This window comes from Phyllostomus hastatus, unplaced genomic scaffold (genome assembly GCF_019186645.2).
Source record: "Phyllostomus hastatus isolate PE091 unplaced genomic scaffold, TTU_PhHast_1.1 phas_contig_948, whole genome shotgun sequence".
NCBI classification, from domain to species: Eukaryota; Metazoa; Chordata; class Mammalia; order Chiroptera; family Phyllostomidae; genus Phyllostomus; species Phyllostomus hastatus.
The window spans coordinates 198618-226271 of record NW_025333993.1 but is presented as its reverse complement, the minus strand read 5'-3'; the positions used below and the strand labels follow the sequence as shown (position 1 = coordinate 226271).

The 27654-nt window shown below is 44.9% G+C and overlaps 1 protein-coding gene across 6 annotated transcripts in view; it reads left to right on the top strand.

Annotated features, from left to right (window-relative positions):
- The first annotated feature begins 245 nt into the window (after window positions 1-245).
- Window positions 246-27654, top strand: part of DIP2A (disco interacting protein 2 homolog A) — a 104217-nt gene continuing 76808 nt past the window's right edge. For all 6 annotated transcript variants that reach the window (XR_006787404.1, XM_045852466.1, XM_045852467.1 and 3 more), the window contains exons 1-2: window positions 246-639; window positions 27145-27216. Coding sequence is in view for 5 of the 6 variants with exons in the window: in XM_045852466.1 (XP_045708422.1) it covers window positions 549-639; window positions 27145-27216 (163 nt within the window). In the remaining variant the exon portion in view is untranslated. The remainder of the gene's footprint in view (window positions 640-27144; window positions 27217-27654) is intronic.

Genomic DNA, 27654 nt, shown 5'->3' with positions numbered 1-27654 from the left:
AAGATGCCCCGACCAGGACCTTTTGAGGAATCAGAACCCTAAGCAAACCGCACACGAGCGTAGAGCCTCTCGGAAGTGACGTTCTCCCGTTTCTCCAATGGGAGCTCGGAGCGACCTCGCCGCGATCTCTAGGCCAATGAGAGTGAGCCATCGGTGTTGCTGGGCGGTGCCGGGACTCCCAGCCCCGCCCGCGATCCGATGCGCACGCGCGCTCCCCTACCTCCCCTAAACCGCGCACGCGGGCCCTGTGTAGGGCTCTCGGAGCTGTCGGGGGCGCGCGGGCGGCGGTGGCGCTAGAGGAGCTGCCTGTGAACGTGCCAGTGCTCGTGCTCGCGGCCGCGCCGGTGCCGAGCCCCTCGGGCCGCGCCCCTACTTTGCCGTCTCTGCTGCCCGACGGCCCAATGCTGGTTCCCCAGGTGAGGGGAGCGACATAGCCGCTCCCCGCAACGCTGCTCGGACCCGGCCCCGCCCCTGACCCGGGACCCCGCCCGGGCTCGAGCCGGCCTGGCAGTAGCGGGGCGCGGCCCGAGCGAGCGAGCGAGCGGGCCATGGCGGCCCGCGGGTGCCCGCTGGAGCCGGTGTCACTGCCCGCCGAGGTGCGAGAGAGCCTGGCGGAGCTGGAGCTGGAGCTGTCGGAAGGTGAGCGGCCCGGCCTCGGGGCCCCGCCCGGCCCTCACCCCGGACCCGGGACCCCCGCCATGCTTCTCACACTCGGGAATCCTGCCCCGCCCCTCTCTTGGGACCCCCGCCTTGCCCGGCAGTCACCCGGGGAGCTAGCCTGGTCCCCCCTGCCAGGACCATTGGACCCTCGGGGCCCTTGCCGGCTTGCCGCAACCGCAGCGCTTTGGGTGCCCTGCCGGTTGACTGGGTGGGTAGTTCGACCTCAGGCGCGCAAACCCGGACGCGAGTGACCGCGTTGTCTCAGCTGTAGGCGGTGGTTGTCCCAGCCCGCGGCCGCAGGTATGGGCTTCACGAGTGTGGCTGTACCCAGGCAGCTGCCACCCACCTGGGGTGCGCATCTGTGAGCCCATCTTCGTCTGTGTGCCTCAGTTTCCCCCCCTGTGTGCGCAGTTTCCTTCCCTGTAAAACCGGGTTAAAACGGCACCTCCCTCTCTGGAGGCACTTAAAACGAGGTTGTTTAGCGCCTTGACGGAATTTTTAAAAATTAAAAATAAGTTCAATGAATGGTTCTTTGCTTGTTAGAAAATAGACGGGAGGGAGTCCGCTTGAGCGGTGGTGGGCGGCATGACCCATCTGGAGGTTATTGCTTCCGGAACCTGTGTCCTAATGCGCTGTTTGATGTCCTTGCTTGAAGAGAAAGTTCTTGCGCAGTATCCAGAAAAGCGTCTAATGTCTAACTTTGTGTCTGAAACTTAAGTGCATTTTCAGCTTTTACAATCCATCTTTTATAGTCTTCTTTAGGTTTCAGGTTGATATGTTTCGCTGTGATTGGAGTAGTGAATTCTTAACACCCATCTAATAAATATGCACTGGCTTGTACTAACTCATTTAATTCTCACCAGACTTGGGGACGTAGGTGCTGTTGTCTGTTTCACAGATAATGCATCTACTTGAAATTGTTTTGAATTCAACATGCAGATTTTTTTTAAATGTTCTGTGATAGGTGGCAAATTTTTTTTAAATGGAAGTGCGATAAGAAATGGGTGGATTTGAGAATTCTTGGTGATTAAATGCTTTTGGGAAGTCTAAAAACTCAAATTAGAAATGGTTCTAACAGGAACCACTGTCCTGAATTTGTTACAGCTTTTCATCCAGGGAAAATAATGCATTGCAGTTTTGATTTTATGCATTGAAATATGTTTTTGCAGATTGCTCCTAATTTCGGTGCCAGTGTATTTGTTATTCTCTATAGTTCTTGTTTCTTTGTGCTTGTATGTTTGAGTGCTTTCTAGGAGTTGATGGTTAAGGAAGATTAGATCCTTTCCTCAAAGCACTTCATAATTTGCATGACAGAACAAACACAAAGTCAAGTACTTCAGTGAAAGAAATACCTCTTATCTATTGAATGTTTATACTATCGTCATTTTAGACATATATGGAGGATTTACACATGAGATAAGGATATAAGATTATATGTAAGTGAAGAAGAACCTGGAAATGTAGCTTAAGCTGAGAAAGGGGGAGAACAATGTGTTAAAGGGAAGGGACAGCAGGGTGCAGCTGCCACCAAGGAGACAGAAGCCCTGGCTTCTGTCCCGGCCCTTAGGCTGACCTAAATAGGTCAGTGATTCCTTGGGCACAGTCACCCTTGGCCTTGCTCCCAGGGTGCTTCCACACCTTTGGTGCCGGCTTCTTCAGTTCAGGTTGTGATTCTTGTTGACGTGAGGCCTCCCCATTGTCCTGAGAGATGCTTTGAGATAGGGGCTGTGTCTTTGGCAGATTTTTGGCATCTTCACAGTGTCCCTGAATCTCCACTGAATCACAGCATCTCTGAACTTGGGTTTGGCCCGCTGTGAAAGGAGGTGAACACCTGCCTTATTGATGCCCTACCGTTCCAATGAAGATTCAGTCAGATAGCCTATGTGGAAGTGCTTTGAAAGCGCTTTTTATGTATATGATTAAAGAAGGACATTAACAAATCACAGCCCTAAGCAACTGAAGTTAGTTTCATTGTCATTATTTTAATATTTTGGTTAAGTAGAAGTAAAAGTGGAATTCCCTGTGTCCTGTGCCACTCCCTCCCCTCAATTTTGGAGGGGAGATAGATTTCCAATTCAGAATAAAGTAATGTTAAATAGGATGACTTCATAGTATTCACACTTGTCTGAATGAGACATTGCTTAAGAGTTAGAGTTGACACTATGCTAGGCAGGTTGGAGAAAGAGGAAACTTAACAGGCAAAATGCCGTTTTTATGGAAGGTGGTAGTAAGTGACAGGTCCCTGACCAGTCTGGAGAATCCTGCACTGTTTCTCCTCAGCCTGAACACCAGCAGTGGCTAGTTGCGAGTAGGCTCCTGCCTGTATTATAATTCATGTGTGGCCTTGTTCTCCAGCATCCTTTCTAGATTCTTGTCATCCACTGTTGTTAGTGGGGTTCGCCCTCAGGGAAGTGTCTGGTCTTAGAACGCACTGATGTCTACCAGTAGGGTGGCTTTGCTGACTTTTTGTTGTGGATTCTGGAGAAATGAAGCACAGCTGTGGTCTTACTCCCTAACCTTTTTGGCTGATTCACCCTTCTTGACTTAGGGGTCACCTTCAAATTAAGATGAGGATGAAGGGTGGGGCTGCACAGAACCCCCCTCAGCTCAGCCTCCCACCCCACTCCCACGCTCAGAAGAATTCACACATGCGGCTCTTCCAAGTGTGTCATAATGTCCCTGGGTGAAAATGAGGTATTAGAAGTATAACCTGGACTTAAAAAAAAAAAAAAAAGACTTCCCAGACACTGTGCTTTATCTATTATTGTATCAAGTTACCTTGGATATACCACAGCTGATTTGGGTACTGTACCATGTCTTGGGGCAATTGCTTCTGAACTGCTTTAAAAACGTGAACAATGGTGTAAGATTTGTTCTTTGTTTTAGTGGCCTGCACTGGTTTAGAGAGGAAATCCCACACAATAGGCTACATTTGTCCCATTCCTGTTTCTTTATTCTGATTAATACAGTTCTCCCCTAGCTTTAACTTTAGTTTTTTGTTTTCCTGCATTCTGATAATACAGGGGCCCCAGGATGGACGGTGTCAAAGGAAAAGGGGAAAAGCTCTGTTTGTGGGAAAGAAGGAAAGGGCTTCTTTCACAAAGTGTTCCGCCTGCCCCCCCATTTAAATCTTTTTTAAAAGATTATTTATTTTAGGGAGGGAGAGAGAGAAACAGAAACATCTATCCGTTATTATTCCACTCACCCATGCATTCACTGGTTGCTTCCCTTACGTGTCCAGCCGGAGATGCACCCACAGCCCTGGTGTACGGGCACTGTGCTCTGACCAGCTGAGCTGTCCTGCCAGGGCCTAATGTCTTCAGTTTCTAAAATCTGGGGTATAATTCTTAGTTTTCAAAATGACAGACTGATACTACCTTCACATCAGTAAACTTTTGTTGTTCTTCCTAAATATATTGTGGTAAATTAAAGTTTTCACGTCTAAATTCTATTCATCTGTAAAAACGATTAGCCCAAATGCCTTCTTTATATATTTTGAGCCTTTCCTGATCATCTCTGATGTGGCTACTTTCTTGAAATATTTCCCCACACTTGCATCCTCTCTTGGACTTTTTGCCACTTTCTTTTTTTTTTGCATTTTTTATTTATTCAGTGTATCTATTCATTCAGTAATGATTGTGTGCCTACTGGGTGCTAGGTAATGTTTTGGCTCGCAAAGGTCTGGTTTAGCTCTGTTTCTCCACTGATCATAAAGCTTTGCAAAATGTATTAAAAAAATAATGCAAGCCCTGGCTGGTGTGGCTCAGTGGATTGAGCTCCAGCCTGTGAACCAAAGGGTCACCAGTTCGATTCCTGGTCAGGGCATGTGCCTGGGTTGCAGGCCAGCTCCCTGGTAGCAGGCATGTGAGAGGCAACCACACATTGGTGTTTCTTTCCCTCTCTTTCTCCTTCCCTTCCCCTCTCTCTAAAAATAAATAAATAAAATCTAAAAAAAATAATACAGATATACATTGCAGAGAAATGAAACAATTTTAAGGAAAGGTAGGGAGGGTCCAGTGAGTCTACCCCTGGCCTCTCCCCGGAGGCGGCTTTTGGTATCCATTTCTTGTGTTTCTTTCCAGAAGTAATCTGTAGCAGTTCCCAGACCATAGTTCACAGACCTCTGGTGGCACCTGAGACCCTTTCTGGGGGCCTGTGAGGGAAGACTATTTTTGTAATAATTCTAAGATGTCATTTGTGTTTTCCCTGTGTTTGTGCTGATGGTGAAAAAGCAGTGATGGGTAAAGCTGCTGGTGCCTTAGCACAAACTGAAACAAGGGCCCGCAATCATACCGACAGTCACTGCCTTCTTAGACCCTTTCCACTTGCAGTAAAAATCAAAGGAGGGCGGTCCTTTTCACTTAAACATGTCCTACCTTGATGAAGCAATAAAAATTAATTTTCTTAAGTCTTGGCCCTTGAGTACTTACCCTTCTAATGCTGGGCTTGAGGAAACGGGCAGAGCGTTCCCGCCACACAGAGGCGCAGGGCTTGCGTACGGAGCAGCGGGTGTGCTGCTGGGGCTGCAAAGTGAACGAGCCCTTCTGTGGAGGAGTGCCGTTTCTACCTGAAAGATGGGTGGCAGAGAGACCGCAGTTATTCATACTAGGGTGTTTGGTGGATAGTGTCTGTAAAATAAGTGGAGAGCAACTGTCAGAATTTACGGGCAATGATAATATTTGTGCTTTTAAGCAAAAATTAAAAACTTGAAAACTTTGGTCTGCTACCATGAGCACGACAGCTTTCCAGTACTTAAAGATTTTCGGTGAGATCAGTGGCAATATTAATGAATGTGAGTTTTTTACATTATATAATGAAATGTGCCAGCATTTGGGAGATGTGCATAATTCTGTGAGCCACTGTTTTCCAAATGATCAGTGCATCCTGTTAAAAATTCTGGCATGGGTAAAAGATCCATTCCAAAGATAGACCATGCAACAGTGTAAACAATGCATTGCTGTGGTTTTGGAGTCTACCTTGCAGCTCTTTCTTAAGAAACTACTACTTAGAAACAATAACAACAACAACAACAAACTACCACTTACCTAATGTTGTTGCAGTAGCAAAGAACGTCCACAGTGATCCGAAGAAGCTATTGAAGTGCTATTGAAATACTCCTCCCTTCTCCAGCACATGTCTCTGTGAGGTTGGCTTTGCTTCATAAATTTTAACCAAAGCCACATATTGCAACATACCGAATGCTGAAGCAGATAAGAGAATCTAATTGTCCTCTATGAAGCCAGATATTAAAGACATTTGCAAAAGTAAAACAATACTGGTACTCAGCAGATGTTTTTGGCTTTGGAAATCTATTATTTTTTTTTTATAAAGAACATTTACCTTAACATGTAGATTTATTATTAAAATTTTTAAGTGAATTAAATATTTTACAAATTTCACAGCTCTAATTTTTAATGTGGTAAACATTGATAGATACAACACACTCAAAGAAAAGCTCTTTGGGGTCTTAGTAACTTTTAAGAGTGTGAAGGGGTCCTGAGTCCAGAACCTTTGAGAACTATGTGAAACAATAGCCTTTGCAACTAAAAGTTTTTCTGAAAGAAAGGGCTTATTGAGCCACATGCTGGCCAGAAAAAGGACCAGGTCCTGGGGCATGCGATCTGAACCCTCAGCAGCAGGGCAGGAAGCATGTTCACCGCCCTGGGGTTGATGGGCCTCTTAGTGAGGTGGGGAAGAAGGATGTAAGTTGTTCTGAGAGCATTTACATTGGCTGTAGGTAAAGGGGGTGCATAGTCTGGAACCACTACAGATTACTTCTGGGATAGGTGCGTAGTCTGGAAGGAAGTCTTTGCTCTTTTGGATTGGTCATGGGCAATTGTGCAGGAAGTTCTTGCTTAACGGTGGTCAGCTATTCAGTTAGTCTCTCTAGATTTTGGTGGAAATAGCTATCTGGAAGTTAATTCAAAGTTTCAACATACATTCAAGGATGTAAGCATCTTTTTTCCAACTGATGAACCTCTCGAGTCTCTTCCTCCTACCCTGTGGCTGCTGTGATTTGATGTAGGACATCTCAGATTTTTCTTGTCAGCCGCTAGGCCATGCAACTGCAGCAGAACTCTTTAAAGTTTTGTGGCATATACTTTGGTGTAATAAGGATTTTTGTTTACATATGTGAGGACAATCAGATGTTTCAATTTATAAAACATGTTTGAAAATCTTTAGCCCTGGCTGGTGTGGCTCAGTGGATTGAGCGCTGGCCTGCGAACTGAAAGGCTACTGGTTCAATTCCCAGTTAGGCCGCATGTGTGGGTTGCCGGCCAGGTCTCCAGTTGGGGGTGTGTGAGAGGCAACCACACTGATGTCTTTCTCCCTCCCTTCTCCTCTCTCTGAAAATAAATAAATACAGTTTTTAAAAAAAGGAAAATCTTTAAAATGTATTCTTACTGCTCGTTGCTTATATGTCCCACTTTAGCAAAATGCATCATTCATGATTGAAGAATATTCCCTTTACGCTGCCCCAGTAGCTCAGTTGACCATTTCACTTGAGTGAGGGGCCACTAGTTTTCCCGTTTCATGGGTTAAATGTTTTGGTTGCCTGCTATTCTGCTGTGGCATCTCATGGAAGATCCCACGGAAGCAAAACATAGGACAGACAGATCCTTTGTGCTGCTACTGGATACAAGTTTCTGTCCCCCAGATTGAAAGTGTTTCAAGGAAGTAGGAATCTTTCTTTGAATGTTACGGGCAGCCCGCTTACTGTACCTGGAGAAACTTGGAGTGACCATACTTACATTAAAAAGTTGGAGAAGCCAGTAAAATAGAAGCAGTGCAGTGGGTTGATTTCATCTCCCCAGTTATGTACTTCCCAGTGGCACACCCAGTGTTCTTGACGTCAGAGAGCATCATTTTTTTTTAGCAGCCCCTTCCTCTATGAGAGTTATTTTATTCGTAATCATTATATGACATGGACACTAAAAATAATGGAAGAAAAGATTCCCTTTAGATTTTTTCTTTTCACAGTGAATCGTCCTAGTGCAATTGTCTCTTCACAAAATTTTGATTTGTAAGTTTTTAAAAATAATTAATACTATGATTTCAATTTTAATGTACTAAAATTTGCATACTGTTCATTGCTACTAATTTTGTACATGCTGAATTCCTGCTTTTGTTGTAAGACTTAAGTTTAAGCTTCACTTTATCTTTGGAGCTGCACCTTTTATTAAGAATATCCCACTCCCCAGAGCTGGGTGCCGTCAGTTCCGGGTCCCTTTAGTGCTCATTGTGTCACTTTTGTAGGATTTATCACAATATTGTATATGTTTGCTTGTCTGCTTTGCCATTTCATAGGAAGCATTTTATTCTTTATTTTTTAAAGATTTTATTTCTTTATATTTAGAGAGACAGGAAGGGAGGGAGAAAGAGAGGGAGAGAAACATTGATGGTAGAAACATCCATCGGTTGCCTCTCATACATGCCCTGACCCTACGGGGCCCTGACCTGGGATGGAACCTGCAACCCAGGCACGTGCCCTGACCAGGAATCCAACTGGTGACCTTTTGCTTTGTGGAGTGATGCCCAGCCAACAGAGCCACGCCAGTCAAGGCCACAGGAAACATTTTAAAAGGAAATGTTGATCTGTTCCTTTTTATAGCCTCAATATGTAGTACATTTGAGGCATTTTAATGAATGTTTATTGAATGAATAAAAGTAAAAATTACATGCGGTGTTTATTCTCAGTTTTAAATCAAGAATTCTCTGTAATTGGTTGGTACTTAGCCTTTTGACAACACTTTTTCAAACTCAGTGAAGCCATCCACACGGCAGATCTGTGCCTCGGAGCTACTGAACCAGGAGGTGGTGGTTGTTGCTTTACGTTACCAGGGAAAACAGACTGAGATGCGTGTGCTGCGGAGTCTCAGCTGAGTGGGAGAGGGCCCACTGGGTGAGCTCGAAGATCACGTCTAGTCTAGCGGGTGGTTCTGATCCCGCGTGGTTGTGATCTGCCTGTGGCCTTCCCTGCCGGGCTCTGGGCCCACACCGCCTTCACCCTGAGGCCATGCTTCCTACTGCAGGGATGCAAAAGCAGGCTTGTTCCGTGGAGGCTGTGACTCTGGAGGGGACTTTGGCTCAGGGACTCCACATGGGCTTGAAAGTTCCTTAGAGCTGCCCTGAGTTTGGGGCTTTCTGCCCTGCCTGCCTTCCCTTCCCCTCCTTTCCACAAGAATCCACCTGTATCACCTCACACGGCTCTCCAGCCTCCTCTGCCTCCCTCCACACTGTTCCCATGTGAATCTCTCACGGGCCTAACTTTGTCATAGCATCTGCTTCTCAGAGGCCCTGAATGTGGGGTCTGTGGTTTAGATGCACGTTGGAAGGGCCGTTTTATCTGTGCTGTTGGTTTAAGCGTCTTCTCCCTTATCGATGACCTGCTCACTGAGGTGGTACCTGACACAGAGTTTTTGGTCATGTGCACTGAACTGCTTATTTGCTCTCCTCCGGACACTGGCGGTGGCTGACTCTGGTTTGGCTGTCCACTGTGATGCTGTATGAGAGCAGGGGCCTAGGCAGTGCGTGTGTCGTCCGTGTCCACTGACCTGTTACATACACCCCCAGGCTCTGCAGTAAAGAAAGGCACTGTTTGCTCTGTCCACCTGCTTTCTTTTAACAGCTGCTCAAGGGAGGGAGGTTGGGACTGTGGGGAGGTGACTTGAGGCTGGTGGTCAGAAAATACCTGTGAGCAGGTGAACTACCCAGTGACAAGAGGAGCCTTTTATGTGCTTTGGGAACGAACAGCCCAAGCAGTTGGGCTAGCTGGGCCAGGGCCACAGGAGGAGTGGGCTTGGCGAGTCTGGTGATGAGAGAGGGTGGGCGAGTTGTAGGAGACAGGCTGGAAGGCCACCTGAGCTGGGTTAGGCGTGGAGGATCTTTGGTTCTATTTTAAGTGTGAAGAGGATCTGTTGGAGCTTTTGCTGGTTTGACCATTTATGTCCTTAAAGACTCTCTAGTTGGTGTGAAGAATGGATGGGAGGAAGACAGGAGTGAACCCAGCAAGACCAGTCAGCAGGCAGACGCCGCTGGGTGAGAAGTGGTGGCTGGATCTAGGGTGGTGGTGGGGGCGGGGGTGAGAGGGATGGCTTTGAGGGGGTCTGAGGGACCCCAGGGAATGCCGATGGCCTCGATGCCTTGAGAGGAAGACGTGGAGAGATGCACGTGTGCGGGGGTGGGATGGGGAAGAGAAGGGGATGGCGCGGTACGTTTATTCAAGGAAGGGCTTGTCTGAACACTTTGTGATATGTATGCGGTCACCGTGTGGAGGTGCTGAGTCAGCGATGTGAGATGCAAGTCTGGAATTTGGGGGCGATAGAGATGGACAGTTCATTCATCGTCGCTTTCAAATATGTGTTGAGGAATTGTAGTTGTACACAGAAATGTCTGCTGCCACAGACACGCATTCTAGTGGGGGAATTAGATTAGATGAACTAAAATACATGGAATATTAGGCTGTGACAAGTACTACTAAGAAGAATAAAGAGGGGAGAGGAATAGGAAGCACGCACGTGTACATTTGGGTGGTGAGGCTGCCATGCTCACGAGGGTGACCGAGGAAGGCCTCCCTGAGAGGGGACATTGGCATCTAAGACGAGAAACTGGATTTCTGGAGGTTCATCTGGGTGGAGGGCCCTGCAGGTGGAGAGGCCCCAGGTAGATGACTCCTATACGAGGAGCCTCATAGAGGTCTGTGTTGGCGGGGCACAGGGGCCAAAGGGGGGTGGGGGTGGACCAGATCCCATAGGGCCATATACGCCTTCCCAGAATCCAAGTTTGTGTCTGCGGAGAGGGAGCCACGGGGGAGGGCCGTGGCCTGACAGGCGTAGGTGCTGGGTACAGGTGCTGTATCCCCATAATGAGACGGTGTGCAGGGCTAGGCCGGAGGTAGACAGTGAGGTGATGAGCACGGATGGCGGTACCAGCGAGTTGCCTCAGTCATTAGCTGTTTCGGGATGACTTTGAGGAATGCATCTTCTGTACTTAGTAAAGGCTTATTAGATGCTTCGTGTATGTAACAGGTACCATGAACATCATGAATTTACTATCCTAATGTTATGTCACCTTCCCGGTTAGTTTAACAGGTTTTTATGGCCTAACCTGAGTCCTGACTGCTTATTTCAGAGCTATTTCTATTGAGAATGACTTGTGTACTAAAACTGACCCCCTCCCCCCGACTTCCCCAGCCCACCGGAGCTCCCTCATGTGACTCATTTTCCTTTAGGAACACTTAGTGTAAGGAGGTACTTTGAGACAGTCTTATCTCATGTTTGTCTCCCCTACCCAGCAGCCATGAGGACCTTGAGGAGAGTGATACTGTCATCCAGCTTGGCACTGGCCGGGTCTGAAGTGGCCCCTTCCTCGGCTGGGCAGCTGGCTCCTGTAAACTGCCTTGAGTTCTCACACTAGGCCCTTTTGGCAGCAAGTAAGGAATGTGCTGTCTCAAGGGCTCCCTTCTTGAGGGAGAGCCACCTGGCCCTTATCCCCTGGGCAGGCGCTCTGCCATGGTGTAGGTCAGAGTCCTGCACTCTGAGGCAGCTGCTAGTGGCCCTTCAGTTCCCTTCTCTCCTTTGACCTTCCGTCTCACAAGGAGGGGTGAATAGACATCCAGGACTTAGATGTTTGAGAGAGACGCAGGGGTGGGACGCTGGTCTCCGGAGTGAAGAGCTTCTGTCCGGTGAAGCATCCTCATGGAGTGGAGGCAGGCGCACGCCCGACGCCTGGATGTCAGCTGGTGTGTGGTTGCCGTGGCCCTTCTCTCATCGTCAGGTGCAGGATGGATGCTCCATCTTTTTGTTTTTTTTATTTAAGTTTTTTTAAATTGAAAAGTACTAACGTGATGTAATTTTTGAAAACACGTAAACACATTTTAATTTCACCTTTTAGTACATTTATTTTCCCTGACGTGATATACAACATTGAATATAAAAATGAGTTCATATGAAGTACCTGATCACTACGCAATGATATAACTAAAGAAATGGTGAAAATGAAATAAGGTTAACGGGAAACGTACTTTGTTCCTGTTCTGCCAGTAAATCTTTTAAAACTAATTCTTGGTGTAACATTTTGTTTGCAGCAGGCTTGTTCTGAGTAAGACTAACATAACCCTTGTGGATCAGTCTTTGGATCCTTATATTGTCTAACATTTGTATATTGTACTTATGAGGTCTGTCTGGAAAAACTCCAGCCGTTGTTAATATAATGAGAATGGTTTGCCTGACATCAGTGTAACCTGGCAGCCAAGGAGAGTGGACTGGAATGTGCACGTGTGAACAAGGACAACTTCACTGTACTCGTCAGTGGTGGCGGTAGGTGCCATTGAGTGAGCATGTGTGCTGTGTGGCCATCACATTCAAAGTGACTGAGTGAGTAGAGCAGTGAATCTGCATCATATTTTGTGTTAAGCTTGAACATTCCTCTGTGGAAACTATTTGGATGATTCAGAAGGCTGCAGTTATGGGCAGCCAGTGATTGGCAGCTTCATCACATCAATGTGCCCGCTCATGCATGATGTCTCCTGCAAAGTTTTTGGTGAAACATCAAACCACCCAGGTGACTCAGCCCCGCTGCAGCCCAGATTTGGTGCCCTGTGACTTCTGGCTTTTCCCGAAACTAAAATCACCTTTGAAAGGGAAGAGATTTCAGACCATCAGTGAGATTTAGGAAAATATGATGGGGCAGCTGATGGTGATTGGGAGAACTGTGTGAGGACCCAAGGTGCCTACTTTGAAGGAGACTGAGGTGTCATTGTCCTGTGTGCAGTGTTTCTTGTATCGTCTTCAGTAAATGTCTCTGTTTTTTATATTACATGGCTGGATGCCTTCTGGACAGACCTTGTATATATTTAAAAGACTGGGAAATTATACACTACTTGGCAAAGAAAAGCCAGTATAGTGTAGTATGTGAAAGATACAGTATCTAAAAATAGTTACTGCTATCATTTTTTTGTTGATAAAATGTTACTGGGAGTGATGTACCCAAGGGCCCCTTTCCCTTTCTCACGTAGGAAGTGAGTGGTCTCTGTTCTTAAGATTTCCTGGATTCTTGAGGCAGCGCCTCAGGTAGTCCCTGAGGGACAGTCATCATCCAGGGGTCTCATTTCAGACTTGGGCTTTGTGTTACTCAGCTCTAAGGAAAAGACAGATATCCTGTTTCTTCAGTATGCACTGATTTCATTATTTGAGAGCACCATTTGGAAGTAGCAGAGATAGAACTTTTATTCCAGTTCTGGTTTAAGAACTTTTTCTATAGGATCTTTGGTAAAGAGCCTTTAAATTGAGTATCTGAAACTTAAAAGGGGTCACTGTTGCTTGTCGAAAGCAGGTGAATAACTCCAAAGAACATGTCACAGTAAGTTCCCACATGACTTTGTTTCCTGATGTTATCTCCGAAGATGAAGCAGACTCAGGATTAGCCTTTTCAGGAAACAACTGGGAAACACTAAAATTAGGAACATTTTGAGGTAAAGATTATAGAAATGAGAGATTCTAGTCTTGTTATTAGATAATTTTGGTGTTAGGGACTGAATTGTGTCCTCCCCAGATTCATATGTTGAAACTCTCACCCCTCTCCACACCCCCTCCCATGTGACTGAATATATTTAGAGGTAGGTCATTTAAGGGGGTGATTAAGGTTAAATGAGGTCCTAAGGGTGGGGTCCTAATGCAGGAGGACGGGCAGTGAGAGGAAGAAGCACCAGGAGTGCCAGCAGAGGGACCGCGTGCAGACCAGAGAGAATGAAGCCCTGTGCAAGCAAACCAGCGAGAGAGGTCAGCAGAAGCCAGGCCTGCAGACGCCTCCTCTCAGACTCCTTGCCTCCAGAGCTGAGAGAAGATACATTTCTGTTGTTTAAACTGCTCGCGGTATTTTGCTAGGACAGACTGAGCAGACTGAGACACTTGATGTGTCATTCTGTCATTTGGCAACATTCAACAGACAAGAAGCCTAGTGTGGGGGCTGAAAAACATGTCAACAGTGACAGTCTCGTGTAGCACCCCGTCGGCCCAAGGAGGGGGCAGTACTGGGCAAGTGGGGCCAGTAGAAGAAATGAATTTTTCTCCCAGCTGTGTTTGGAAAGCATATGCTTCAGGGTGGAGTGGGAGTGTAAGGAAGAGCATGCTAGACTAAGGAAGACGAGCCAGTGTTGAGTGGGTTGCAGGATTCTAGTGTTCCCCAGCAGACGGGTGGAGAGGACAGGTTTGGGACGGCAGGGGCCAGCTTATGGGAGGATTTACACATCCTAGTGAGGGCTTTGGACTGGAGTCTCCGGAGTTTAGACCAGTGTCAGAACCCACACAGATGCCTCCTGGCAGTCACGTGGATGTTGTGGATGTTCGAAGTGACTGGGAGTGAAGCAGGTACCTTTTGGCTCTAGAGAGGTACAGTCCACCTTTCTGTCCAGTAGAACTCTCCGTGGTGATAGAAATGTTTTGTGCTGTGCAGTATGGTAGCCACTAGCTAGCCACATGTGGCTATTAAACACTTGAATGTAGCTGGTGGGACTGGGGAACTGAATATTCAATTTAATTTCCTTTTAATTAATTGAAATTTAGTGGCTACTATATTGGACAACGTAGCATAATGTATGCTCTGCTTAAAGGCATTCTATTAAAAACAATAATGCCATTAAAATATATCTTATGCAATTTTCTTTTTTTCCCCTTTTTTAAAATTGTCATCTGAGTATATGTTTATTGATTTGAGGGGGGGGAGAAAGAGAGAGAGAAACATTAATTGGTTGCCTCCCTTATGTGCTCCGACCTGGGATCAAACCTACAACCTAGGTATGTGTCCTAACCAAGAATCGAACCCACAGCCTTTTGGTGTACAGGACGACGCTCCAACCAGCTGAGCCACCCAGCCAGGGCTCTTACACAGTTTTCTACCCATGCTCTTGACAGTGGGGAGGAAAAGGGAAGGATTTAAAATATGGTTCATGTGTGCATTCAACATTGGCCAATTTTCTGTTTTTAATAAAGGACTAGGGGGTGGTTATTCTTGGGTGCTTTATTTTAAGCAGATCTTCCTTAGTAAATGATGGAGCCAGCGGTTACTTTTTTTAAGGTATTAAGCAGCAGCTGAAATATTCCTGTCTCTGTTTTTCCTCTCTCTCTGATTTAGAATGAATTTTCTGGCAGCATGTAGAGAGTGCGTTGGAGGCGTATGAAATTGGGGGCACAAAATGAGATGAGAGAGCACATTGCAAGTAACGGGGGGCAGGAGAGGGCGATGGTCTGCATGGAAGCTGAGCCAGTGGGGGGGAGAGCGCGGTCTGAAATGGTATCGGCAGGCTTTGGGGTGGAGAGCTGGACATCGAAGGAGGGCTGCCAGGTTCCTGGGACGAGTGGGAGGTGACGGGGCTGTTAGTGAATGTGCGGGACACAGAAGAGCTCGTCTGCTTTGTCTGTCGAGTGTGCGGTGTCTCTGGGGGGGGTCTGAGTGCTGGGTCCAGGGACATGTGGTTCTGTAAGACATAATTCCTAGAAAGGGCTAGTGTAGAAATCGGAAGTTATTGGCACATAAATTGTAACTGAAGTAAGTACAATGATCCCATATGGAGAACTGAATAATGCAGAGAGGGCCTAGGACAAACCCTGAGGAACGGAAGCCCGTGAGGAATAGGCAGAGAAGGGTGACCACAGGGAGGACTGAGAGGGAGCAGCAAGAGAAACGAGTGAGGGCATCTGTGCAGCTGAGGCAGGAGAGGGTTCAGGACAAAAGGCATTTTAGGCAGTAGAGGATTTCTGGTTGATATTCATGACCAGTCATCAGATGAAGATGACTCTCCCTCCCCAGATCTCATTAAACTGATGGAAGTTTTAACAATTGAAATGAAATTCATAGCAGTCTAGATTTGAAGAACCAGAAAGGCAGATCAGAACCGCAAGCACTATCTAGGCAGGGAAGACAGAACCCAGCAATCAGTACAGAGGGACAGTGTACCCTTTGAACTGAGTTGGGGGAGAATAGGAGTGGGAGGCGGTGGTGAGGAGAGGATGTCGTTTTCACTGGTTTTCCAGAGCTGGCCTCGCCACTCTGGTAGAAGGGGTCTCCAGTTGTACGTGGGAGGCCGTGCCCAGGGGCAGGCCCCACCTCTGCCTTAGCCGGAGCAGCTTCTCCACTTTGACTCCTCAGAAGTTTACTTACGTGGAGGGTATGCAGCTGAAGAGTTGGAAAAACACTGGGTTGGATGGTGCTTGACCTCTCCTTCCAGCTTCAAGAGCTTTCTGAGTTCTAATCAGGAGTGTCTCATAAGAATCACACCATAGTGTGGCTTTATATCTCTCCAAGTGATGTGTGAAAGCATTCTTTCATTAAATGTCTGCTATTTTTAAAATGTTTATTCTCTATTTACACATTTATGTAATACAAATTTGTTAGCCAAGAGCCATATTTTATGGAAGAATCTTATTATCCTTCTCTTGTATATCCTAAGTGTATGCTCGGGCTCTTACTTAGTTAAGTGGGATAATTTAAATAAGCTCATGAGGATTGTAGAAAATATGGCAGATATTTGCATCAAGCAAGGACTCTCTCTCGTCCTTGAGAAGCACAACCTAGCCAGCTCCAGAATTCATTTAGAAACTGTCGCATGTGGATGCTTGCTCACTTAAAAGTTTTTTCTAATTGTGAAATGTTTCAAACACAGAAAACTTCTGAGAATCATTTGACACACACCCATGTACCTACCATTCAACTTTTTGAAAAAATAAAGAACTTTGCCACATTAGCTTCAGGTCTTTTTTCATAGAACCTTTACCAAGGGAGTTGAAACCACACTCACTCTGGGTCCCTTCCCCTTTTCCCAGCTTCCCTTCTGAACTTGGTGTTTTATCATTTTATTGCATATTCTTATATCCTTTATCTATAGTGCCATTTTGCATGTTTTAAAACAACATAAATGACCTACTCTATGACTCCTTCTGAAACTTGCTTTTTATCCTAACATTATGTTTTTTAATGTTAATACATGTAGCTCTGGCTTATTCTAACTGCTTTGCATATTGTCTCATATGATTATACCACAATGTATTAATTTTTTTCTCTGTGGAGTGTCTATTTTTTTAAATAAATAAACTACTTTATAGAGCAATTTTAGATTAACAGCAGAAATGAGTGTAAAGTACAGAGTTCCCATAAATCCTTGTTCCCAAACATGCCCAGCCTCCCCCACTGTGGGTAACCCCACAAAGCAGTATGAGTTACAGCCAGTGACCTACGCACGGACACTTCGTTGTCACCCAGGGCCCATAGATTGCCTCATGGTGCTATGCCTTCCGTGGGTTTTGACATGTCTGTAATGACATTTATCCACCATTTATTATACGGTCCAAAATGTGTTTTTTGAAACAAGTGGAGGATGAGCAACCCGCAGGGTTGGCACCAGCATCGCTCCACAGTCTGCTTGAAGAAGGTTGCAGCGGGTGGGGGAGGCGTCAGGGCCTCAGCCTGGGAGCTCAGGCACAAACTGGCATCGGAGGCGGGCTCAGGAAGAGAGGGAGGTGGAGAGAGCCTTCCTGCCCAGACGGTGGCTGATGGTAGGGAGCGGAGCGCCGGAGTCACGGTGGGCTCAGTATTGGAGGAAGCAGATCCACGGTGGGTCAAGGAAGGTTTGGGATGAATCTCACCAATGGCATATTCTGGCCACAGTTTCTCTCTTATTCTTTGGACTGATGTGACCTTGCTCGATCGTGGACATAACTAAAAACAGTCATTCCATTTATCTGTATAGCTGCTCTGTTAGGGTAAATCTGGCATAGTTGACCTGGAGGCGTTTGCCCTTCCTAACTAAGGTAACTCAAGGAATCGCATGTTCCTTTTCTGATAGTATAACAGTTGAAACTTTTAATGTCTAACTTTTATTAGTTGTCCACTGTAGTATACTTCTTGATAATCTCAAAGAAATCAGGCCCGAATCCAGGGAGGCTTTGAATGTTACCTTATTTGGAAAAAGGGTCTTTGCAGATGTGATTAAGTTATACATCTATTTTTTTTGTGTGTGTGAAAAGGAAAGGAAATGTTTATTTAAAGCTATACAGACTTAAAGTAGTGACCCAATGTTTTCATTAAAATATCAAAGTCCTTTAGGATATCCACAGACGCACACAGTCCTTCCTTCTCCCTCTGCCCTAATCTGGGGTACCGTATCTCAGGAAAAGAAGTAATTCAGGCTCCCGGCACCATCAGCTGTGTTGTTGGCCAGGATCAAGCCACGTGGTTCTCCTTGGCAAAGATGCGAGGGGGTCTCCACTCTGGCCAAAGCTACATGGTTCTCCCCTTAATGGCTGCCGTGTCTAAGTTATACATCTTGAGATGAGTTACCTGGATTTTTGGAGTGGACCTTCCATGCCATCTGCAGTGTCTCTGTAAGAGAGAAACAGACAAAGATGGGGGAGAGGCTGTGCTCATCAAGGCAGGGGTGGGAAGGATGGGCCACAGGCTGAGGAATGTTGCAGTTGTGAGCCACTAGAAGAGGCAAGGAGGGGACTCCCCCCAGGGCCCTCAGAGGGAGTGTGGCTCTGCCACCGTGATTTTGGTTCAGTGAAACTGATTTTGGATTTCTGGCTTCCAGAACTGCGTGAGAATAAATTTCTCTTGTTTTAAGACACCAAGTTTGTGATAATTTGTTATAGCAGCCACAGGAAACTAATCCACCTACCTCAAGATCTGCAACATGCTTAGAGGAGAAGGTATTTTTCTTTTCATTATTTGTTCTTTATTATCACTTTGTGAATTATATTGAAGGTCTGAAGTATTTTTGTTTTTTCCTTTATGCTTAGGGATCTTTGTATCCTGTTAAAGAGCTCTTTTCTTATTTCATGGTTGTGAAGATGTTCTGTATTGCTTTAAAAAATCTTTTATTGGCCTATTCTTTGCATTTAGATGCATAATCCACCTTGAGTTGAATTTTGTGCCCGTTGTGACAAAAAGTCGCTTCACTTCTATTTCATCCCCCAAGACTGGAGACACAGGTGAGTGGCTACAGGGAGCCACCGGAGAGACCCGTGCACAGAGATCACTGTGGGAACCAGTGCTGCGGCAGGGGGCAGGGAAGCCTGATTCCAGTAACCGAGGCATCGCTGGAGGTTCGCTGTGGACAACGCAGGCAGTTAGAAACTCCAGGAGGAGCCAGTCCTGAGGGAGGCCCCGCCAGTATTGTCAGATTTCCCTCTGGGAGCTTGACCCGGTTCCCACAGTAGATACGCAGAAAAATCCGCTGGGGTTTCTGGGGAGAAGGAACCATTTTGAGAAGGAACCATTTCTAATACTTTAGAGCAGGGGTGTCAACCTCATTTTCACCGGGGGCCACATCAGCCTGGCGGTTGCCTTCAAAGGGCCAAATGTAACTTTAGGACTCTATAAATGTAACTACTCCTTAACAGTTAAGCAAGAGCTTGGTGCTGCTGTTGGGTAGAAACAAGGTGCTGGGCTGGATGAAACAAGGTGGAGGGCCGGACTCGGCCTGCATTCGGCCTGCGGGCCTTGTGTTTGCCACCTGCGCTCAGGAGTGCTCTGTTTTCCTTATCAAGGCCTGCCCTCAGGGCCAGACTAGTTAACCAGAGGCAAACCTGCTAGGGTATTATCAGAATCTAACTGCGGTGGGAGAAAGGAAATACCAGCTCCAGCCCACTCTAGACATCCTGTGTCACCAAAAGGTGGGGGTGGCGGAGAAACCTTGTGAAGTCCCAGTTCAGAAATGGAGAATGCCTTTGATGAACTTACTGTTAGAATAGATACAGCGGAGGAAAGGATCTCTGAACTATAGGATATCAATAGAATCTTTGGAAACTGAACAGTAAGAGATCAAAGGCTGAAAAAGAAAACCAGAAGAGAATATTGTGGGACAAGCAGTCCTTGTATAACATACTGTAATGGGAATATGGAAGGATGAAAGAGAGGAACAGAAGAAATAATTGAAACAATAATGACTGAGAATTTATCAGTGTCAGGCACCAACCCACAGACCTAGGAAGCTCAGAGCATACCAAGCAAGATAGATAGCAAAAAAGGTATACCTGAAATTAATATCATGTTATATGTCAATTATATCCCAATAAAAAAAATTACCTAAGTTTCCGCCTTTGAAAACTAGGAAAGGAAGAGCAAATTAAATGCAAACTAAGTAGATTAGAGCAGAAATCAGTGACATTGAAACCCAAAAAGTAATGGTCCATGAAACCAAAAACTGGTTCTTTGAAAAGATTGGTAAAATTGATAAGCCTCTCACCAGGCTAAGAAAAGAAGACAGGACACAAATTACTTGCATCAAAAAATGAAAGGGGAAATCATACAGATCTTTTGGACATTAGAAAGGGTAATGAAGGAATACTGTGAACAACTCAGTGTCCCCAATTTTTAAAAATATTTTATTTACTTTTAGAGAGATGGGAAGGGAGGGAGAAAGGGAAGGAGAGAAGCATCTATCTGCTGTCTCTGGTCCCCTGATGGGGACTCAGCCCACAACCCAGACACGTGCCCTGACTGGGAATCTGACTGATGACTGTTCACTTTTGCAGGATGATGCCCAACCAGCTGAGCCACACCGGTCAGGGCTGTGCCCCCAAGTCTGATGAACTAGATGAAATGGGCCAATTCCTTGAAAGAGACAATTTGTCAAAACTTTGCCAACACGGGAAGAAACAGACAATCTGAATAGGCCTGTCTATCTAATAAATTGAATCCATAATTAATTACCTTCTAAAACAGAAAACTCCAGGCCCGCATAGGTTCACTGGTTAATTCTACCACAAGTTTGGGAAAGAAATTCCAATTCTCTACAGTCTCTTTCATAGAATAAATGCCGAAGGAATGTCTCCTAACTCACTTTGAGGCCTGCATTCTCCTGACACCAAAATCAGACAGCAACATTACAAGAAATCTGTAAACCACTGCTTCTCATAAACATAGATGCAAAGATCCTCAACAGTTTGGTGGTTTCTCATGAAACTAAACATGAGTACAGTCTTATCATAGAGTCCAGCAATCATGTTCCTTGGTATTTACCCAAAGGAGTTGAAAACATATGTCTACGCAAAAACCTGCACACAGATGTGACCTTTATTCATAATTGCCAACACTTGGAAACAACCAAGAGATCCTTGGTTAAATAAATTGTTCCATCCAGACAATGGAATGTTATTCAGCACTGAAAAGAATTAAGTTATCAGCCTAGGCTGGTTTTGCTCAGTTGGTTGGAATTTTGTCCTGTAATTGAAAGGTTGCAGGTTCCATTCTTGGTCAGGGCGCGATCCCTGGTCCAGGCCAGGTGTGTGCGGTCCTGGTGCGTTCGGTTTGGATGCGTAGGATCTGGGTCCAGGCAACATAGGATTCCTTGATCCAGGAGCGTATGGAAGGCAACCAGCCAATTGCTTCTCTCTCATATGGTTGTTTTTTTCTCTCTCCCTTCCTCTTTCCCTTCTTCTCTCTCTCTCTAAAAGGAATGGGGGAAAAAAAGTCCTTGAACGAGGATTTAAAAAATTGAGTTATCGACCCAAGAAAAGATGCGGAATAACCTTAAATACATATTACTAAGTGGCAGAAGTCAACCTGAAAAGGCCACTTTTCCAGCTACATGACATTCTGGAAAACCATGGATACAGAAAAAAGAAAAGTGATTGCCAGGGGCTGGGGTGTGGCGGGGGTGGGAATGGTTAAATAGGCAGAGCACAGAGGGTTTTTAGGGCAGTGGAACACTGTATGATGTCCTAATGATTGAGACATATCATATATTTGTCCAAACCCATAGAACGTACAGCACCAGGAGTGAGCCATATGGACTATGGGTGATTTTGATGTGTCATTTTAGTTCATCAATTATAACAAGTGTACGACTCCCGTGGGGAATGTTGATAATGGGCGAGACTATGCATGTTTAGTGGGAGGAGGTACATGGGAACTCTCTGTACCTTGCCCTCAATTTTGTTGTGAACTTTAAATCTCCCTTGTAAAGTCTTGATTTAAAAAAGTAAAGTAAAGCAAAAGAAAAAACTATCAACCTTCTGGAAAACCTGTAAGCCCAGATGGTTTCACTGACCAATTTTATCAAACATTTAAAAAAGAAATAAAGCTAATTTTATTTAGTCTTGCCTTTTTATTTTTTAACTTTCAATTTAGAATAATTTTAGTCTCATAGTTACAGAAATAGTGCATGGAATTCATTCAGTTTTCTGCAATAACATCTTATCTAACCATAGTACATTATCAAACCATCTTCCATCTTTTTCCTTTTTTTTTTTAAGTTGTTGTTCAAGTACAATTGTCTCAATTTTCCCCTCCTCACTCCCCCCTACCCCAGCCACCACCACCTCCCACCCTTTGGCTTTGTCCATGTGTCCCTTATGCGTGTTCATTGACACCCCTCCCCCCTTACCTCCTCCCACCTCCCCACTGGTTACTGTCAGTTTGTTCTTAATTTCAATGTCTCTGATTATATTTTGCCTGTTTGTTTGTTTTGTTGATTAGGTTCCACTTATAGATGAGATCATATGGTATTTGTCTTTCACTGCCTGGCTTTTTTCACTTAGCATAATGCTCTCCAGTTCCATCCATGTTGTCTCGAAGGGTAGGAGCTCCTTCTTTCTCTCTGCTGCAAAGTATTCCATTGTGTAAATGTAGCACAGTTTTTCATCCACTCATTTACTGATAGGCACTTAGGTTGAGCACTTGGCTATTGTAAATTGTGCTTCTATGAACATTGGGGTGCATAGGTTCTTTTGAGTTGGTGTTTCAGGATTTTTAGGGTATAATCCCAGCAGTGGAATTGCCAGGTCAAAAGTCAGTTGCATTTTTACTTTTCTGAGGAAGTTCCATACTGTTTTCTACAGTAGCTGTACCAGTCAGTCCGAAAATCCACCAACAGTGCACTAGGGTTCCCTTTTCTCCACAACCTCTCCAACACTTGTTGTTTGTTGATTTGATTAGGATGTCCATTCCGACCGGTGTGAGGTGATATCTCATTGTGGTTTTAATTTGCATCTCTCTGATAGCTAGTGATATTGAGCATCTTTTCATGTGTTTCTGGATCCTCTGTATGTCCTTCACTTTTCTTAATTACGAAGAATTACATAATTATTGTGCCAAAAATTTTAAAGAGTTCAGAAGTGTTTGAAGTAAAAACTGAAATCTGTCTCACACCCACCCAAAACCAGATAAACCACTCTCTGGGGTAACCACTATTAGTGATTTGTTGGGCATCCTTCCAGAATATTTTTTGCATACACAGATATACATACCTACATGCATGTAAATACAGTTTTATTTATTTTCACCGGTTAGATCATTGGTATATATATTGTTTTTCAACTTGTTTTTACTCAGTAGAATATCAATCCATGTGATACCCACATTCCCACTCCTCAGATACCATGGTATTTTTTTTTAGGGCCAACAGAATTCTGTATTAATCAGCATCTTCACTCCTTCCTTCCCTTTTTCCTTCCTATTATGGACAAAAGTTGTCTCCCCTGTTTGCTGTTACATACAATAGGTCCTTGTTTCTGTGAACCCGAGGAGTTGTTCAGTGCTGTCAAGAGTGGGTTTTTAGAAATTAGAATATGCTGCTGAGTTAGGGACTTGGTGATATTACAGTTGCCCCTTGGTATCCGTGGGGTACTGGACCCTTGAGGATAGCAGAAATCCCCAGTTGCTCAAGTCCGTTGTATAAAATGGTGCAGGATTTGCGTATAACCTATGCACATCCTCCCATATACTTGCAATCGTCTCTGGATTACTTGTAATACCTAATGCGATATAGATGCCGTGTACATACCTGCTACACTGTATCGTGTAAGGAATACTGACAAGGTGAAAAAAGTGTACATGTCCAGTACCGAGGCAACCGTCGTAGCCCTAACTACGCAGTGCACAGTAGCACCCACGTAGCTTTTTCTCTGATTATTTTCTGTCAGCTGCTGGTTGAATCTGCAGGTGTGGAATCTGTGGATGTGGAGGGCTGGCTGTATTTGGCATTTTGCATCTGTGGTCCTGAGCAACTTCGGTTTGTGGCAGTCGCTGCACATGGTACCCCTATCTGGAGCAGCGATTTTGAGCCTTTTTCATCTCATGGCACACATAAACTAATTACTGACATCCTGCAGCATGCCACAAAAATAAATTTTTGCAAATCTGACAGAAATTAGGTATACTTTTGATTCATTCACACCAGACCTCTATCGTGGTGTTGGCTGTTGTCATTTTTTTAATTTGACAGTCTAAGGAAGAAGAGGTATGTGCCTCGACCTCCTTCTTGTGGCACACCAGTGGAAAATCACTGACCTAGAGAGCTGGTGAGGACAGCTGCTATCTTTCAGACCACAAGAGAAGCTAGTTTTGGTTAACAAACTGTGATACATTTTTCCAAAGTTCCCCGTGTTCCTGGGTGCTCAGCCAAGGGGAGAGCTCCTCTCTGTCTGAGATTCCCTGGGGCTTTCAAGTCAGGGTTACCCCAGTTCCGTGCAGTATATGGGGGAGCTTGGCTCTCCTGAACTTGGGGTCAGAAAACTGAGATTCAAGTCCCTTTTCTATTCGCTCATCACAGTCATGTGCCGCTTAGCGGTGGGGACCCATTCCGAGCAGCGTTTGGTTAGGTGCTTCTCGTCCTTGCACAGTCATTACAGAGGGCACTAGCCCCGCCGCACCGAGGCTGTGTGTGCGGCTCCCTGCTCCTGGACTGTGCGCCCGTACAGCCCGTTAAACTCACACAAAGCATGCGGTTAGACACAAGAGAACATGATGCAGTTACGAGATGGTGGACACAAGATGTATGAGGCTGCTGTTGGTGTGACAAACTACTGCTTACAGCAAATTTTTTGTCAGTAGAAAGAGTACACTCAATGATAAAATGTATAGTATAGTAAACACGTAAACCAGTAACATCGTTATTTACTATCAGGTATTCTGTACTGTACATACTTGTATGTGCTGTACTTCTGTAAGACCAGCAGTGCAGATTTACTCACACGGGCATCATCACAAACATGGAAGTGTTGCCCTACGATGTCGTGATGTCACTCAGCGATAGGATTCTTTAAGCTCCATAGTAATCACTCACTGAAATGTCATTCTGCAGCCGTGACTGTAGTCTTGTGTCTGGGTTCTATGTTGGAATTCTAGTTTGCTCTTTGTGTGGGTGGAAGCTTTGCATTCAGTGGTGTGTTGAGTGAGTGTCTAAGTTGGATAATGAGAACGTGTGACTGGCTATGGTCAGTTGGTTCAGTAAAAAAAATGAGCCAGCTTTTGGGATATCACGAACATCCACCGGGGAGTTACAGCACGTTTTGCTTCTGAATGCTCTTTGGGTACATTCGTCATATAAATGTTCATTTGAAATGGGAATGTAAGCTATTTTTAGAAAGCGAATACTTAATTTTTAAATATCCTGGAAAAGCAAGTGCTCTGATTTTAAATAGTGATTTATCTGTTTTAGTTTGTGTAGCAATATTTAGTGTTCATGTAAAGTTATCTTAATTATATAAATACTTTTATATGTTCCAGAGGAAGCAATATTTTAGTAGATTGCTTTAAAAAATACTTGTGCTTTAAACTTGTTCACAACTTGAAACATAGTGAGATTACACAATTACATTCTGAATCCTATCAGGGTCTGTTAGTATCAAATGAGTGGGCAGGACAGGACGATGCACCCCAAGGGCCACCGCCGTCAGCAGTGGACGGTGTGCCCGTCGCACTGTGAATGGGTTGATGTTAAAATGGAGTGCTTGGAGAAAAATGCTGTAGGCAGTAGGGTGAGATTTATAATGTAATGCCATTTGGGTGAAAGTACATGGACACAAGGCAGTGTATATTCTGCAGAACATACTAAAATTAAAAGACACTAACTGCGATAGAATAGTTTCCTGTGGCAGGGACAGAATAGTGGGAGCAGAAGGATAAATAAAGGGAAGGATAGGTGAGACAACCGGAGGGACTGTCTGGGGAGGGCTGACGGAATGAATGAGCCGTTGTCAAAGCAGAGGATCTGTGTGAGATCGGTGGGGCCCAGCTGGCCCATCCCAGAGGAACTGCCTGCGCGGTGGGCAGGACCTGGTGCTTCCCTGACCTCAGACTCATCTTCTTGTAGGGCGGTGTATTAATGTCTGCCCAGAGGCTTTCAGTGAGGCTTAATAGATTGGCAGATGTTTAAAGGTGTCGGTCTTTTGATACAACAGATCCTATAGTCAAAAGTTTATGTAGCCCTGGCTGGGTGGCTCCGTTGGTTGGAGCGTCGTCCCATACACCAAAAGGTTGCAGGTTCGAAGCTTTGTCAGGACACATACCTAGGTTGCTGGTTTGGTCCCCAGGGGCTTTTACGGGAGGCAACTTATTGTTTCTTTCTCTCTCCCTCTCCCCCCCCTTCCCTCTCTCTCTAAAAATCAATAAACACATCCTTAGGTGAGGATTAAAAATAAAAGTTTACTTAAAGGAAATACTTGTAAAGCACTCAGTAAGTGATAGCAGCCTGGCAGCTTTGCTTGTTTGTTTGGAGTGAAGGGAGTGGAGCGCGGGGGCAAAGAGGGGGTGAGAGGAGGGCTTGCAGAACATAAAAGCTTTCTTTTCAAGATAGTTCACCCAAAGAACAAGCCACTAGTGGAAATTGTAACTTATATTTCTGGTCTAAATAAAGTCTCCCAAACATGACAGATCCGCTTTGAACACCCACTTCTGTCTGACAAAACATGTGGTGGTATTCTTAGATTGAAAAGTGTGTTTCCTCTCTTGTTCCTAGATGTTAATTCATTTTTAGGATGTTCTTCTTTATGACGTTATCAGAACAGCAGTTTTTTCCCCTGAATCCTCACGAGGAACCTTCCTGTGGTTGGGAAGGCTTGTTTCCTCTGAGTCCTTCACACCAGCGCTTCCACAGCTCGAGCCTGTGCAGCAATCTCTGGGCGAGGGGAGGGGCGGGAGGTGTTGGAGTGTCTTGGTAAAATGCAAGTTCGGATTCTGTTGGTCTGGGGCATGGCCTCTGCATTTCTGACCATCTGCTGGGGAGTGTTGAGTTATTATTTACATGCTGTAAAACTCACCCTTTCTTGTGAGCAGTTCTGTAAGTTGTTAATGAGCAAGGTCGTGGAACCACCACCATAATCAAAACAGAACAGTGGCATTGTCCCCCCAAATTCCCTAGTCCCTCTTCGTAGTCAGTCTTCCCCTCGCGCCATCCCCTGGCAACCACGGTCTGTTCTCTGTCTTTTTATAGTTTTATCTTTTCCAGAATGTCATGTAAATGGAAGAATTCTCTTACTTAGCAGAAGGTTTAGAGGAGCTATCTAAATTATTCTATGTATCAGTAACTTTTTCCTTTTTACTGCTGAATTTCATTCACTGCACATTTCATTGTGTGAATCATAGCTTGTTTACCAGTCACTAGTTGAAGGACATTTGTATTTCCAGTTTTTTCATTATGAATTAATCTTTAATTAAAAATTTTAGTAACTTTAGAAGAAACATAATTCTCTTTTACCGTTGTTGTTTTAGGTGACATCACTCAAAAAGGATATGAAAAGAAGAGGGCGAAGCTGCTTGCGCGCTACATACCGCTCCTTCAAGGTGAGGGCAGCACTCTGGAGTGCTCTGTAACAATTGTGTCATCCCATAGAACTTGATTGAAAAATTGATTTTAGAGCTTAACATGGGTATGTTTCCTGTTTTTCCTTTGTTTCCTATTAAGAAGGACTGGGCAAATAATGTCTCCAATGTTAAATAATAAAGTCCAAAGGCATAGATTATAATTTACAGCTCTGGTTTGGTATAGCTCTCATTCCCAAGTACAATTTATTGTATTTTAATTGACTATTGAACATGATTATTTTTATCATTATCGTAAGGAACGTTTTCTTACTTAGGTTTGAAACAAATATTGTAAAGACGCAGTTCTTCCCACCTGAGACTGATCTGTAGAGTCAGCACACTCGTCATCCCAGCAGGTTTTGTGTGTGTATGTGGCGTTTCACAATCTAATTGTAAATTCTATGTATAAGTTTAAGG